Source organism: Sycon ciliatum, unplaced genomic scaffold, assembly GCF_964019385.1.
Source record: "Sycon ciliatum unplaced genomic scaffold, ocSycCili1.1 SCAFFOLD_2168, whole genome shotgun sequence".
NCBI classification, from domain to species: domain Eukaryota; kingdom Metazoa; phylum Porifera; class Calcarea; order Leucosolenida; family Sycettidae; genus Sycon; species Sycon ciliatum.
Genome location: NW_027044484.1, coordinates 1 through 17,073, shown reverse-complemented (window position 1 = coordinate 17,073; position 17,073 = coordinate 1). Strand labels below are relative to the sequence as shown.

Genomic DNA, 17,073 nt, shown 5'->3' with positions numbered 1-17,073 from the left:
AGAGCATTATGGAGCATAAGAAAGGAACAAAACGAGCATTATGTGAGGTTTGAGCGGCATAACGAGTTTCATAGTGGATAATATCGGGAAATCCCAGGTTTTTGGCAACAGTCGGCTACAATCATGATCATGAGGTGCAACCAGACATTATGCATTGTACTGGCACATTTATATTTTATATTTATTTCACCTTCCCGTGGCCAGAGAATATAGGCCAATATGGAGGGAGGGGGGCGGTAGCCAGCCATGGTAGTAAACAAAAACAAAGCAAAAAAATAAATATACATGTATATATAAAGAGTCGGCGTGGAGAAAGCAACTTTATTAATGCCATAAAGAGTATAATAGATGCAGACATGGCCAGACAACAAGACGGCAACGTCTGTAGGGCCTTCCCTATCAAAATAATAAATTCTACTACTACTACTACTACAACAACGAGTTCATGCTTTGTGCCTGCACTCAGTTATATATTCTAGCACTATGTTTGACACCTATTAATATGTAATGCTGTAGCACTCCTAGGCCTCGACCAAATATGCTAAAAAAAAGAGCATATTATGCTCGTCGCATATCAGGATAAACGTCCATAATATTTCAAAGGCCTAGCAAGATATGCACAAAGATATGCCAAAAATGCCAAAATATGCTCGACATAAGCAGAAAGTGTAGATCATTTCAGTAAAATTACAACCTTGGAATATTCATTGGCTTCACGGCTATCATGCTTTTGGTGCAGATCAAAACACATGCGGAATAGTATGGCTGGGGTGTGTCCCCAGCAACAGCAGCGATAGTGTTCATCCATGGGGAAATGTACCAAACGCCTCAACCATTCCAAATTCATCCATAAAAGGCATTTCTGAACGCATTTTGTCCATAATATGAATGTTTTGTCCTCATTTTCTTCAGAATATTTATATTATATGCTGGCTTCATTCCAATATTCCCTTTGTCGCTCAATATGCCATATATGAACTGTCTCACAAAAATATGCGGAAATATGCGCAAGCATATTTGGTCGAGGCCTAAGCACTCCCCTTTTTTGTTCACACTTTTAATTATGCTGTCATTCAATGTTCTTTTTTGTACACAGTACCCTCAGTTCCGATACTATTCACTGATGAGCGGAACACGAAAATCGATTTTGAATAACATAAAAATCCTTTAAAATCCATGAACTCGTTGTTGTCTGGCCATGTCTGCATCTATTATACTCTTTATTGCATTAATAAATATATTACACATTACTGGAGGCAAAGAGAAACAAATCTGGATGAAGAATTAGCAGTTATTAGAACACGAGCTTCATGTTGGCCTTGAAATCCTTTAGCGTACAACTTTACAAGACGATTCTACTGATAGAGGCAGGGCCAGCCAGAGAGAATAGGCAGCGAAAAACGGAGATCTGGTATAAGCTGATGTTCGGGCTTTAGGTAAAGTGCAGGGATTGCGCGTAGGACGAGTGGGAAGAAACCAATTATATTTACGCAAGTGTGGCGGGGCTTTGTCAAGACGAATAGAATGAACAACAATACACAGTTTTCGATCCGCTTGACTAGAGATAGGGAAGGTATGAAAAATATCATACAGCTCGGCAGAAGGAAAGTATGATGGTTTGCGGAAAAGGACTTTGAGTATCCTCTTATTGTGGACTTCCAGGGTACTCATTAACGATTTACTTAGTAGGGATGACCAGGCGGTTGAGCAATAGAGAAAAATGGGGAGAATATTTATTTATTTATTTATTTCACCGTCCAATGGCAGAAGCCAATGCAAAGGAGGGGGCGTTAGCCAGCCATGGCAAGAGAAGAAAAAAAATGAAGGAAAGAAGATGATAATCGGAAGAAAATAATGCATCAGCGGGGTGAAATGTATCACTATGTTGACCATGGTGGAGAGCGGCGAGATAAGCTAGCAAAAGAGGCGAGCGAGCCTACAACGTGGCACGACATTTAACATGGTCTATGAACTGTCTAATATTGGATATTGTCTTCATTTCCATGGGCAGCTTGAGCCAATACGAGTATGCAGAGAAGATAGGAGATTTGGTAAACATAGTTGACAAAGCTCTGGGAAGTACTATGCCATTGCGAGTGTCCCGTGCGAAAGTAAACCAATTATACTTGGTGAGATGTTCAGGGACAATGTTCAGTTTAATACGATGGACCAGAACGCATGACTGTCTCTGCGACAGGATGGAGATGGGGCTGGTGGAGGCCAAACTATATAGATCAGTAGAGGGGAAAAGAGAGGGTTTACGAAAAATAATTTTCAACACACGTTTATGATATATTTCTAGTGTCTGTACAGCAGATTTACTAAGCAGGGAATGCCAAGCAGTGGCGCCGTACAGAAAGATAGGAAGGAGGTAGCATTTATAAAAGAGACGAATACATTCGGGGGACAAGTGGGAGCAGTGAGACATCAGGCAACCTACAGATTTGCTAACTTTGTTGCATACAAAATCTACGTGAGAATTCCAGGACAATTGCGAGTCAAATACAACACCCAAATGCCTGTGCGTATCTACAATATTAATGTTAAAAGTCCGGGAAGGGTAAATGTGGGAGGGTGGTCTAGTTGAGGGAGAAAGACTATTTCTGTTTTCAAGATATTGGGTTTCAGACGCCATGACAACATCCATTTATGAACAACATTGATTCCATTCTGAAGCTTCGTACACAGGTTTGCAATGTCGGCGTCAAACTGAATGAGGGCTGTGTCATCAGCAAATAGTGACAAACCATCTATACAGTCAGGTAGATCGTTTATATACAACAAGAATAGTAGAGGCCCCAGTATAGATCCCTGGGTGACTCCCGACTTCACAGGCAGTGGATCTGAGAGTACCCCTTCGACTGACACTGATTGCGTTCTATCTGTCAGGTAGTCCGTAATCCACGCCAGAGACGCTCCGGAAACATTGTACATCGCAGATAATTTTAGCTAGGAGTCCACTGAACCATACCGTGTCAAACGCCTTTGCTAGGTCGAAAAAACACATACCAACATGTTGGTGGTCATGACGAAGGGCCACAATGTCCTGCACAAGGCGTGTCAGCTGCATGGTGGTTGAGTCTCCTCGTCGAAAACCAGATTGGACTGGGGCAAGGGCCGGCGACACATGAGCATAAAGCTTATCAAAGAATAATCGCTCGCATAGTTTCGATACACAGGACAACAAGGAGATAGGACGGTAATTGCTGGCTTGTGACTTGGAGCCTTTGCTCTTGTAAATCGGAACAACCTTCGCGAGTTTCCATGCTGCTGGAAATTTACCCGTCGAAAAGGACACATTAAAAATACGGCAGAGGGGGTACGATATCGACGGGGCAAGTTTCTTCAGGACATCATTCGTAATGGTGTCCAAGCCAGGACTGCGGCGAGACTTTAGTCGGGCGATAGCCTTTCTAACATCCGCAGTTGTGGTGATGACCTGAACAAATGTTTCATGAAGTTGGCTGTGGGCACGAAGAGCTGGAAGTGATAACGACGGATCATCCGGCACAGCAACGGAGGCGAACTGCTGGTTGAGGACTGTAGCCTTGTCGAAACTGCCAGAAACTGGATGACCGCCTTCATCAATGAGGTGAGGAAGGCCACGATCCTGCTGACGATTCCGCTGAGAACGAACAAACTGGTACATGTTAAGGTTACCTGACGCCATGCTGGCCTGTATAGATGCCAAATAGTCACGGTGAAGAGATCGAGATAAGTTTCGTACTCTGTTACGCTGAACTTTGAAGGCAGACTGGTTAGCTGGGGTTGGGAACTTCCTATATCGGCTGTAGAGTTCGTACTTCAACTTAATGGCAAGTACTAAAATCTCGATTAACCCACGGAGGATATTTCCTAGATACAGCTCGCTGGGTGGAGGAAGAGATTTTCCGATAAGGCGACAGGTAGTGGGAAAATGCATCATTCAAGGAAGAGGAGAATCTGGCTAATGCGTCGTCGACATCTGGTGTGTCCATGAGATCATACCAGTTGAGCGAGGAAAGATACATATTTACTGCTACCCAGACAGAAGGTGGCACTTGCGCAAAATTGTATGGAGTGGCTGGGGAACTACGGGCAGGATAGCATGGTACTTCCTTTGCAGGCGTTCGGGTTACAGTTCTGTAGAAAAGGGTGGTAACTACCTGTGAATGGTCGGACGCACCAAGCGGGGCAGCATCGTCGACAGAGAATACTGATTGAGGACGATTGGTAGCGAGCAAGTCTAGGCACGACAGAGTTCCGTTAGGAGAGGTGTGAGTGGGAAAATCTACCAGCTGGGAGAGACCGAAGCTGGAGAATATATGCGAAAGTTCCTTTCCAGCGCGTGATGTAGCGTCACCGCTCCACCAGTCAGAGTTGTGAGCATTGTAGTCACCAGTGAGGAATATATCAACGGATGAGAGGTCTACAGCCCGTAGGGTATCCGTCATCATGTCACAAAATGAGGTAAGTTCAGGTAGGGATTGCGAAGGAGGGCGATACTAGGGAGGTTCCGGAGTACGATTTTTCGTGCCAAAATCCGTGGAGGCTCTACGGATTTTTTATACGTCGTTTTCGAGCAGTGAAAAGTTCCGGGGTACGGAACTTATGTGTTTGCCGTCATTGCCTAGGTTACGATCGCAAACACGTCACATTCCCGCGCTATGTCTTTATATTTTGAAAATTTGTACCGAAATCAAAACTTCCCGCGAAAAATCGAAGTTTCTCGTACCAAATTTGTACGCGAAAAATCTTTCTGCACCCGATGACGCAAAATCTCCATACGAAGCATGGTTCGTATGAAAGCCAGTCCACACGGATTCTCGTGCCGAAAAATCGTATGGAGCACGCCTGGAAAAAATCCGTAGCGCCCATACGGATTTTGGCACGGAAAATCGTACCCCGGAACCTCTCTACTGACAGCCAATGAGTATAGGATTAGCACCCAGGTCTGCAGGAAGTCCAAGCTCAACCCATATGTTTTCGCATTGGGGAGAGTCAAGGTCTGAGCGCTGGGCTGCATGCAAAAATGTCCCATCTCGTACAAGGATGGCAACACCACCATAACCTCGGAACTGGGCCCTTTGGTTTGCTGGTATTGGCCTATCTCGACGGAAGCACGTATAACCGGGTACACTGAGCATATGTATCGGGCAGAGCCAGGTTTCTGTCAGACATAGGATAGTCGGTGTGTTGGATCGACACAATGCATGGAGTTCAGGGATTTTGTTCGACACGGAGCGACAATTAATCGTAACAATAGTGATATTATGTTGAGTCTTAGGAAAATATGGGAAGGCCTGGGCGCTCAGCGGTGCGGAAGCCATCATTCTGACGACGTGGAGGTTTTACCTGGTTTGTTCGTATTTGAATCTGCAAACCGCCACTTTCTTACGGTGTGCTGGATAGTTGCAGGCCAGAATCCGTCACCCAGTACCTTTTCCGTAGCTGAGGCTGGGAATGTCACTCTGGCGTAAGCTGTTCCGAAGGTGCGGGATTCCAAGATGGTGCAGTTGAGCACATCCACTGCACGCTCTTGGCACCAATCCTTGATGGAGTCGGCACTGCAGCCCATGTGGACGTTTCCTACATAGAATATCGCTTTGTCCACCTTTTCGACACCTGTCAGGACTACAGGGTTTGTTTCGACCGTGGGCATAGGCTTGACGTACCGAGATGTGACCCGACGTCGTACAACATCTACCCAAGAGCTCTGTCCATCTGATTTGTTGCGGGAACTACTGTCCGTAGTGACGTGACCGTTGCTAGCAGGTCTAGGTGCTGTACGAGCAGTGTCTCTGGACTGGGAAGCGGCACGGGGTTGCGAGTGCTTACCGGTACTACGCGGTAGTACTACGGTCATTTGAACTTGAGCGTGCATCCTGCGATGTGGAGGTGTGCTGTGATTGCGGTGCAGTGGTGATGGATGTGTCAGTTTCATACAGGGAGGGCTCTACGGTAACTTCGTTAGCACTTGTGCGACGGTTGTTGTTGTTGTTGTTGTTGTTGTTTATTTATTTTACATCGCATGGCAAACGGGCAGTTCTGCCCAATATTATGAAAGCGATGACAGTCAGAAATGAAGAGAAAATAAAATAAAAATACGAAAACGGAAGTAGCAATGAGGGGAGGCAGGGTCAAGACGAGCAGAAAAATGGATCTCAAATTTACAAGTCGGGTCATCGTAGCATGATTCTATCGAGTCTCATCAGCAGGTTACGAAAGCCATTACATTTAACCGAAGTAGAATACGCGTAGCATGCGTTTGAATTCACGGACAGGTTGTGGGTGTCATTGGCAGTTTGAGAAAGTGCGCCTGTAGTGAAGTTCCTCAGCTCTAGTACTTCCAATTTTAGGCTGGAAACCTCATCCCGAAGTGAAGAAACAATGCCATTTATTATAATATCATGCTTCGCTTGCTCAAGTTGCTCTCTTAGCTCTATCACTACACATACAAGCTCGTTTAGAGACTTCAGACTACTACTAGTACTGACCTCATTGGCCTTGATCGGGGTTACACCCACACCAGCTTGTCTTAGGGAAACCACAAGATCAACTCGGCTCTTTGACTCGGCTCCGTCAATAGGATGTTGTTTGGCAAGATGCCGCAGCTCTTCGAAAGTCAGCAAGGCGAGGTCGATGTCCATATTCAATGCCACATTCCTAGTGTGTCCAGATCAAGTTCTCTGCCACAGGTACCTAAAGTAAGCGGAGCTTAAAAACTTGCATCCGCACCTTACCCATGTAATATAACAATGATAAAAAGGCGAATGCATTCAAGCGGTAGGTGGGAGCAGTGAGACACGAGGTAGCCAACAGCTTTACTGACTTTGCTACAGATATAGTCGACATGTCTACTAAACGATACCGGTAAGTCTGAGTCAATGACCAAACCAAGATGCTTGTGTTGTTTTACCACTGTGAGGTCTGTGAGGGATCCGGGAAGAGTGAATGCATAGGTTGGCTCTGAGTTCGGCAGGAATAATATCTCAGTCTTGGCGATATTAGGTCTTAGTCTCCAGGTCATCCACTGATGGACTTCGTTGATACCGCGCCGGAGACTGTCTCGCAGCCTGTCTAGACACTCAGAGTCATTGAACCGGAGCAGTGCAGTATCGTCAGCAAATAAGGACACACCTTCAACATGACTGGGAAGATCATTAATATACACTAGGAAAAGGAGGGGCCCTAGGATGGATCCCTGGGGCACTCCAGACAGAACAGGTGAAGCATCTGAGAGAAGTCCGCCTACAAAGACAACTTGCGTTCTGTCGGATAGGTAGTCTGTAATCCACTCCAGCGCTGCGCCACACACACCGAAAACTTTGGGAAGTTTAGCAAGTAATGCACGGTGCCACACGGTGTCGAAAGCTTTCTCGAGGTCGAAAAAGCACATGGCAACTTTCCGCCCAATATGACGATGGCCGGCAATGTTTTGGATCAGCTTGGTGAGCTGTAGAGCGGTCGAGTCACCACGACGAAACCCAGATTGGGCACATGTATTTGTGATTGTGTACTCACTGTGTAGACACGTAGCACCTTCAGCACTAATGCTACATACCAGTAATTATACACACTTGAGAGGGACGAAAAGCGTTTCTTCTGTAACTCTAAGTTTCACGGTTTTAACCGATCATCAGACAGCAACTTGACTACAATTTTCAGAAGATAAGATTGATATAGGCTGCAAGCTTGGATCACAGCGCGAATGGATGATCCGGGCTGATAGTGTAATTGTAAAAATGCGCGAGTTGGTTGATGGGGTGCAAAAATAGGCGCAAAAAAAGAATACACTTTAGGCCTAGGCTCATGCAACCACATGTTCTTCTGAGGGAGGCAAGAAGAAGGACAATGGGGTAATTATGAGCAGCACCTCACCTGCGACTGCGAGTGGTGAGAAGGTTATGTGACGGCTGATGGTGAGAATTTTGAGAGGTAGTACTTATTTTCATGCCTGCACATGCTAACTAGCTCCGATCTTTTGTTGATGTTGACACGCTTGTCCGCCTGAAGGATCTCCAGCTTCTCTCTTAGGCACAGAGGACAGCGCTTGGTTATGTTACTGTAACCTGGAGTCTGGGCGATAACTGACCAACCAAGACTGTACTCGTTGTTTTGACGCTTCAGGTTCCAGACACACTTTGATAGTTCTGTGCTCTTCTCATGTCTCTCATGTCTGAATGATGTTAGATGGTTGCCGTATCTCTTCTTGAATTCTGGCTCCGTAAGGCCGATATACTCCTTCTGTCTGTCCTCTCCGGTTATTTGGACGGTTGCCTTGTACACGATAGAGCTGATTTGGCAGTTGCCGTCCATCGGACACTACGCTTTGTCTCTGCAGTTGCATCGTCTTTCCTTGGGCTGTCCATCGTTGTTTCCACTCTTCCGTTTAACTGAGTTGTTGTGTGACTTGACCATGCATTGCAGACATATTCGGCATACAACTATAGCTTACTTTAACTGTATTCCGGTTGAAGATCTTGTGTAGTCTGGATCCGGCGGGGAAGTGTATTTCGATTAGTCGCAGGAATCTCTGTCCGATGTTTGTGGCCACTGTCTTGCTGAATGGCGGGTTGTACCAGATGACATTCCGCCGCCTGTTTTTCTTTTTCTTGCTTGAATCCTTGTCTCTCTCTTCCAAGTACTCTAGTCCTTCGGTATATCCACTGTTCCTAAGCGCGCTGTTGTATAGCGGTGCGGCTTCTCTGAACGCATCTTGGTTGGATGAAATATCGGTTAGTCGCCTACTAATAGCTTTCGGTATTTGCTTGATGATTGTTGGCGGATGGTTCGATTGGCTGTGGACATAGACCGGTGTATCGTTCGGTTTTCTATACGGACGATATGTTCCGTCTGCTAGGTTCAGCGTCACGTCCAGAAAATTCACAACCTTCATACCGGTGTCGATGGTTAGTCGTAGTCCGAGGTTGTTGAATATCTTGCAGACTGTCTTCCTCATTCGATCTGCTTCGCTGCCTGTCACGTCTCGTAGCACTGCTAGGCCGTCATCGCGGTACAGTCCGACGTCACTGCTGTTGATCTCGTGTGCAATCTTAGACAGTGCATACGTCCCAACTAGCTCGCATACTTCGGCACCGTCGAAGCATCCCATCGTCACGTCGAATAGTCCCCTTCCGTTCTTCTTCATCCAAGTATTGTCTCCACTGAATAACAACGAGTACAGTCTTGGTTGGTCAGTTATCGCCCAGGCTCCAGGTTACAGTAACATAACCAAGCGCTGTCCTCTGTGCCTAAGAGAGAAGCTGGAGATCCTTCAGGCGGACAAGCGTGTCAACATCAACAAAAGATCGGAGCTAGTTAGCATGTGCAGGCATGAAAATAAGTACTACCTCTCAAAATTCTCACCATCAGCCGTCACATAACCTTCTCACCACTCGCAGTCGCAGGTGAGGTGCTGCTCATAATTACCCCATTGTCCTTCTTCTTGCTTCCCTCAGAAGAACATGTGGTTGCATGAGCCTAGGCCTAAAGTGTATTCTTTTTTTTGCGCCTATTTTTGCACCCCATCAACCAACTCACGCATTTTTACAATTACACTATCAGCCCGGATCATCCATTCGCGCTATGGTCCAAGCTTGCAGCCTATATCAATCTTATCTTCTGAAAATGGTAGTCAAGTTGCTGTCTGATGATCGGTTAAAACCGTGAAACTCAGGGCTACAGAAGAAACGCTTTTCGTCCCTCTCAAGTGTGTGTACTAGGCTCTGCACCTTGGTGTATTGAGCACTCTCACGAGCAACCACAACTCCCTCCGAGTTTACCAGTAAGTATACATATACATTTACCTGGCCTGGCCTGGCCACATAATCAGTCATTGCTACATAAAAAAACGTTATGTAGCGATGTGGTCAGGTTAATCATGTATACAAGCCATTTATGAAGCATTCCCAACCGAGGCAGTTACACAAATCCGGAGAAATGATTTACCGGTACGAGGTTTCTTTTAGAATACTGGAGAGCTATGGACTATGGTCGTATGGAGGAGACATACGAGAAGTGAATAGCAAGCAGACGAAGAAGAGTTTTCTCGTTGTGCCATAGGCTCTGGCGATAGCATCAGTCTCTAGCGATACTGAAGTAGACATTGATGCATTGATAAATTTGGACCAGGATGAAGGAGCGGCTATAGAGAGAAAGAGCTCGCTCCAAAAGAACTGCCTTTGCTGAGTCCAGCTGAGGACCTAGGAGGCTCGAAAATCTCTACACACCATCTCAAGGAGAAGATGAGAGCACAAGCAAAGGATGTAGAGTGGCAAAATAACTTCTGACCACGTGTTTTCAGGATTTCCGCAAATGGGAGGGATCTCGATCTGAGATCGGCTCTCAGGAGCTGGCCTCCCGTCTGGTGTTTCAGATGAAGACACTATTTGCAGAGTGGAAGCAGTGACAGCTTGTCTGCAGGCAGGAATACTATTTGCCAACATAAACTTCATCCCAACAATGAATGGCTACCTGCAAACATGGTTTCATCTCTCAGGGAAGATTCATACACCGACTATTCTGCCACAATCCTGCATCAAAGTTGGAATGGAGAGCAACCGAAGCGATCATGTTTTATAGTGATAAGACGTGGTGGAGCTCGTGGGAGATAATGTGCCAGCTTCAGAGGCAGATCGACGATATGCATAATTTCCTGGAAGTTTGACAATGTGCAGACTTTCTTCCATTTTTGTCCCAAACCAAGAGCATTATATGATTTATATCCCTTACTGAAGCATTATAATCAGCATTATAAGGCAGTTTTTGGAGCATTATGGTTAGCATTATAATTATGAACATTTTCGGAGCATTATCCTCTGGACCCTAGTTGTCAGTATTGGATACTGGCATTGGAGTAGAAACGGACTTGGTTGTCAAGCTCTCTCCCCAAGACTGGGCATTGGCGGATAATGCTCGAAAAGGTGGCAGATAGGCATATGCGGATAATGCCGGCAGAAAAATTGGCAGAATTCGGTACTTTTTCTGGTAAGTTTCATGCATGTTTGGTATGTGGATAAAGAATGGAGCAGAATTCGAGGAATTGCCCGCCATAAGGTTTGTATGGTTCTGCCAATTTCACTGCTTTTCGAGCAGAATCTGCCACCTTTTCGAGCATTATCCGCCAATGCCTAGTGGCAGATTCTGCTCGAAAAGCAGTGAAATTGGCAGAACCATACAAACCTTATGGCGGGCAATTTCTCGAATTCTGCTCCATTTCTTTATCCACATACCAAACATGCATGAAACTTACCAGAAAAAGTACAGAATTCTGCCAATTTTTCTGCCGGCATTATCCGCAAAGGCCTACCCAAGACCCATACCAACCCTGCACAGGCTCTGCACTCTAGCTCACGGTATGCTGTGCGTGGCTACAACTTCCCGACTCAGTGAAGACTTCTGCATCATTGAAAGAATTTAAAGTGAATCTAATCAATAGCTTTTCGGCTGTTTCCTTTTCATGTATATAATCGTCTCCTTCTTTTGCCATGGTTGGCTATCACCCACATCTTCCCGTTTTGGCTGCCATCGGAAGCCAAAAGATGTTGAATAAATAAATAAATAAATAAATATCTGCCACAGACTCAGTCAGTAAATCCACGCATCTAGACCTCTGCCTCTGGAGTAGGTATGCTATTGATATTGATAACAAACTGGCATCGTAGTTTAGAGAAAATGAGTATCCGGAGCTGCCCGGACTGGATGCAGAGTCGTAAACAGGCAAACCCGTTTAGTTGATCTGGACTCTGGTGTTCCCTGAGTAGGCTGATACACACGACAACTAGCTGGCAACTGACGTGCAGAGTATGAAGCTCTTTGACTTGTCTTTGCAGATCTCCTCTTCGGAATCAAAAAAAGCTTCTTTGTATCTGAGTCAGTGAGTGGCCTTTCCAGGCTTGTGCAAATTTTCAAGGCGCCCGGCACGCGATCGGCAGCATCACTTGTCACTGAGCATGCAAGGTGCTCTGCCAAAGGTGTGAAGTGCGGGGAAGGAGAGCGACGACCAACGTTTGAATCATGCCGAAACCGGCGTCGCTTGCTGCGCACCAGGCCGCCCGGGACGGTGACATTAGCGGTCTTGAGCGACTGCTGCCAGTGCTGGACGATAGCGGAGTGGCGATCTTCCAGAGCGTGGACGACACTTCAGGGGACACTGCTCTGCACATTGCGGCCGAGGAAGGCCAGCTCGAGTGCGTTACTTGGCTGTTGCGACATGGCAACATTTACTACCAGACCAAGAACATCACTGGCGAAACGCCAGCGCACAAGGCGGCGCTCAATGGGCACTTGGATTGTCTGGAGACGCTCATTGAGTTCGACAAGGAGAACGCGAGTACGGCAGCAAACGAGACGAACAACCAGGGCCTGACTTGCCTGCACATTGCCACCATCCACAACCACATGGCGGTTATCAAATGGCTCCTGGATCGCTACCGTTCGACGGCATTTGCCATGAACGAATTTGGCGCATTGGCAATTCACTTTGCCGCCGCACAAGGTAAGAAAACATCGAATTCAATGATCGCACTCTTCATGGGACCCATACAGTAAAACCTATACCAAATGACCACCCCTTTGCCTTTGGGGCCAGAAAAAGCGGTCTTTAGTGACAGGTGGCCTTTAGTTAGAGGTTTGCACCACGCGACCATAATTATTATCAAGGGTGCATAAACAAGAGTATGCAACTGTGATTATGCCTATGGGTCCGTGCGCGGCGCGCTGCCTTCATTACATCACTTGCCTTCATCACGCTCTGAAAGCATGCATTCAAACTCACAATTTCTCGTACGAGCCCATCTGTTTTTGCTCGATTCGTTCCAGTACCTACACGATTTCTAAATTCTGGCACGTGAACTCCAGTTCCGTACGAAAGTTCATTTCAAACCAGAGGAAAAGTGCGGTGTTTGATTTTCCTCAGTGCGCGGACTGCAGCTGAATGATGTAATGAAGGCAGCGCGCCGCGCATCTGGCCCATAGAAAAGAGATCACAGTTGCATACTCTTGTTACCGTACTCGCGCGGTTAGTGCCCCTGGGGCACTATTTTTTCAATGTCCATCACAGATGGGGCAGTATTCAAGAGAGGGCACTATTTTTTTCATTGCTGGTACATTAACGTCATCCAGCATAAAACAAAGAAAAACAGAGCCTAAAGTGTACTGTAAACGCTCACGACTCCACAGAAACGGGAACAAGACCTGCTATTTTGTTCCTGAAAACACCAGTGCAAAGCAATGGCCAAGAACATTAGCAAAAGAACACCAAACTTGCGCATGGGCTTGGTTACAAGACCAGGGGGGGGGGGGGCACTATTCAAGAGAGGGCTTTATTTTTCACTGGCTCTTGGAGACTAGGGCACTATTCAAGAGAGGGCTCTAATCGCGCGAGTACGGTATGTGTGTCAAAATGCAGCTGATACATTTCCCCGTCACTTGCGCAATGGCATTTCTCCTTTGAGGAGTAGCATCAATCAGGGAGAAGGTTCTATGCTAGGCATTTCCAAAACCAGCCCGATTTTTTCGCCTAATCGGCTTTTCGATCGGCTAAGAGAATGTCCAAATTTGGCCATATCATGAGCCCCAAAGTCAGAATTCGGCTCAAACTAGTCAAAGCGGTACTTGAAGTCACCTTCACAGTATAGATGTGCATTTACTTGCACGCTGTAGAGGCACTAAAACATCCATTTTCGGCGAATTCAGCTCGAAATTTGTAAATTCGGTGCAATTATTGGCGATTTTTGACAGCCATTGAATGATTGATTTCGGAACCCTTTTCTTGCTGACCATTTTCGGAAATGCTTTAAATCTCAGTCACCTTTCGCAGATAATGGCTACAGAAATTGTATTTGCATTCTGTTGAGGCACCAAAACATCGATTTTCGGCGAATTCAGCGCGAAAATTGCGTATACGCCGAAAAGATCGGTGATTTCTTCAAAACCACTGTTTTCGGCGAATTTTTCGGCCGGCCGATTTGGGAAATGCCTATTCTATGCTCTCCAAGACGTTCACTATCATGTTTGCTCATGACTGTACTTGAAACTATGACAAGTGCAGTGCAGCCCACAGTCAAAATGAGCCTGCGTTCATTTGTTCAGCTGTAGTATCGAAAGAGTCCATTCAGGACCACGGAAAGAAAATCAGCAAAATTTCAAAGACGGAGCTTCGAACAACCTTTGGTTTCCTACATTGCGATCGCTAGTTACGGGTCAAAAACGACTTTGGGACGAGAAAAGGCGGTCGCTGGTCACAGTGCATTGATTGTTTTTGAATGTGAGACTGTCTGTGCCTGGCAAAGTGGTCGGTAGTACCAGGCTGGTCGCTAGTCACGGTGGTCTTTAGTTACAGTACTGTCGGGCGCCGAAGAACGGCCAGGCTAGAATTTCACCAACTTTTAAGAATGGTGTGGGCTGGATTTTTTTGCAGATAAGAACGGAAACCGTAATTATACACTATAATGTACAGTCAGACGTATAACTCTGCATAAATGTACATGTAAGACTCTGCATAAATGTACATGTATAACTCTGCATAAATGTACATGTATAACTCTGCATAAATGTACATGTATAACTCTGCATAAATGTACATGTATAACTCTGCATAAATGTACATGTATAACTCTGCATAAATGTACATGTATAACTCTGCATAAATGTACATGTATAACTCTGCATAAATGTACATGTATAACTCTGCATAAATGTACATGTATAACTCTGCATAAATGTACATGTATAACTCTGCATAAATGTACATGTATAACTCTGCATAAATGTACATGTACAACTCTGCATAAATGTACATGTATAACTCTGCATAAATGTACATGTAAGACTGTACCATCGAATATGAACGAAACTGCTGTGTTTGCTAAAAATAAGAACGGGCTAGGCTAGAACCCTGACCCCCAGTTCTCCGGCGCCCGACAGTACTGCACAGGTTTTACTGTACCTGTAGTTTAAAGTCACATTCACAATACAACATTTTGCGACGGGACGTGACATGCGACTGGCAACGCCTGCGTCGAGCTGCGACAGCGACACAAGGTTCACAATCATTTTGGTGTTTTGTGACATCCCTATGCACTAGGACAGTGGAGATTGGATATAACGACACTCCTTCGGGAGAATTTGTTTTCACTATGATTCAATCTTCACATTTAGTATGCAATATGTGTATAAAAACGACTGAAATGTATTGCAGATATGCATGTGCATAATAATAATTAAACAGCGATGTACAGTCGAGTCGTAAAATGCCGGTATTTTGCGACTCCCTGGTCTAGTATGTACAGCGGGGCTAGCGCGAAGAGCCAGTGCTGAAGCGAATCTTGTTGTGTGATGCCGGGAAAGACACGCGGAGAAGACGTCCTTTCTCCAAGCCATCTTGGTCATTTTTCTCAATCCGCTGGTGCGTGCCGACCAAGATATGTCCGTGACGTACTGTTGAACTGGGGTCCTGGCATCTACAAGAATTCTCCGTGCCTAGCTAACCAATGTTGTCAGAAGAACTCAGCATTTCCTGATTGCGACTCAGCACACTCTTTTCTGTTTGGCCTAACAGCCTTCAGGCTGCGATTGGGGAGTTTCCTGAATTCCTTACTAGAGTCATGACCATGATGACAAGTGACTGGTATGATCCCTGACTGGCCTGAGTCCTTAGCTTGAGTCTACACGAAGGTTAACTCTTCACTTGGAACACTTGCTGTCTCCTTGGTCCTTTCTTGTTGCACTTGCAGATATGTGCACGGCTGCCAGGTTTTGTTGGTGTGCGCGGGAATGCACGGCCGACCTTGATGTCTTCAAGAAAGTAGAACCGCGGTTCTACTTGACTGATTCTCACCGTCCATAGCTCATTTTCTCGGCCTTGAAATTCTCTATCGGTTTGTCATCCCCTATATCTTAATATTCTCTTCATTCACTTGGTCACACGTCTTTGAGTTTGAGTGATTTCACCATCCGATCTCAGCCAGGCGAAGGCCAAATCGCAAAACTCGAGACGGTAACCAGCCAAAGACACACCTTCTGAACACGATTCCACAAGGGCCTTATGTCTAAAACCAACGAATACAGCGCAAGTAAGCTCAGAAAACACCCCACAATTGCAAGAAACGGCCCGTTTTGGCATACGCTGATTGGTCAAATCCAAATGACCGTTATTGACGCTTTGTACTGTCGTGATGAGCCCTGAATGGACTGTATATGTACAAATTTTCGTTCACGAAATCTTTCGTTATTTCGCTCCACCAGCAGGCTTGTTACTTACTAAATTTCGTTTTTGGTCGAGGTCTGTCATCCCGAACGTTAAGAAAAAACACTTAGTTATTTCGTGCCCGCTAACGAATATAGCGAAAGTTAATTCCAAACGAAAATTTGTACTTTTACAGTAGATTGTAGTTGAAGGCAAAAGTCATGCATAGCAACTACAACTACACGCTGCACTGCGGCTACAATGATGCGCAATGACCAGCACGCGTGGAGTGACCCAGAGGCAGAGTGACCCAGAGGCAGAGTGGAAAATGTCGTTCGAGTCCACCAAGTCACAGGCTATGACTGCTACCCTCCGACGCACTGACCTAGACCTACCCCAAATTCTGTTTGGTGGTACCCTGTACCGGAGGAAACCAGCATATCACTGCTTGGTGTTCGATTTGACTCCAAATTGTCCTTCGCTAGTCACCTCAGGACCGTGACCATCCACGCCCAGCAGTGCCTGGGCTTTCTCCGACGAGCGGCCCACATTCTAACACCAGCTGGCCGAACAACTGTCTACAAGGCATTCGTGAGGCCCCTGATGGAGTATGCCCCGCTTGTGCGGATGGGCGCGCCAGCCAGCCACATCCAACGTCTGGATAATGTTCAACGCCGCGCACTGCGGATCATTGGCCCTGGTGCAATTCTCCCCAGTCTGGCTGTCCGCCGGACTGTTGCTGCTCTCTCGTGCATGTACAAATTGCATTTCATCACTGGTCCTCCTCAGCTACTTGCTGTATTGCCACTGCATCGCGTTTCTCCAGCCAACCCCAGAACCAGGAAAGAGCACAATAATGCCACTAGCCACGCCTACCAACTGTCAGACACGCTCCCTGTCTCAGC

The 17,073-nt window shown here is 46.1% G+C and overlaps 1 protein-coding gene across 1 annotated transcript; it reads left to right on the top strand.

Annotated features, from left to right (window-relative positions):
• The first annotated feature begins 11,997 nt into the window (after positions 1 to 11,997).
• Positions 11,998 to 15,829, top strand: LOC135830366 (espin-like). Its single transcript, XM_065342629.1, has 2 exons — positions 11,998 to 12,478; positions 15,717 to 15,829. Exons 1-2 carry the CDS (start codon positions 11,998 to 12,000, stop codon positions 15,827 to 15,829), a joined length of 594 nt encoding a protein of 197 aa, XP_065198701.1.
• The last annotated feature ends 1,244 nt before the right edge of the window (positions 15,830 to 17,073 follow it).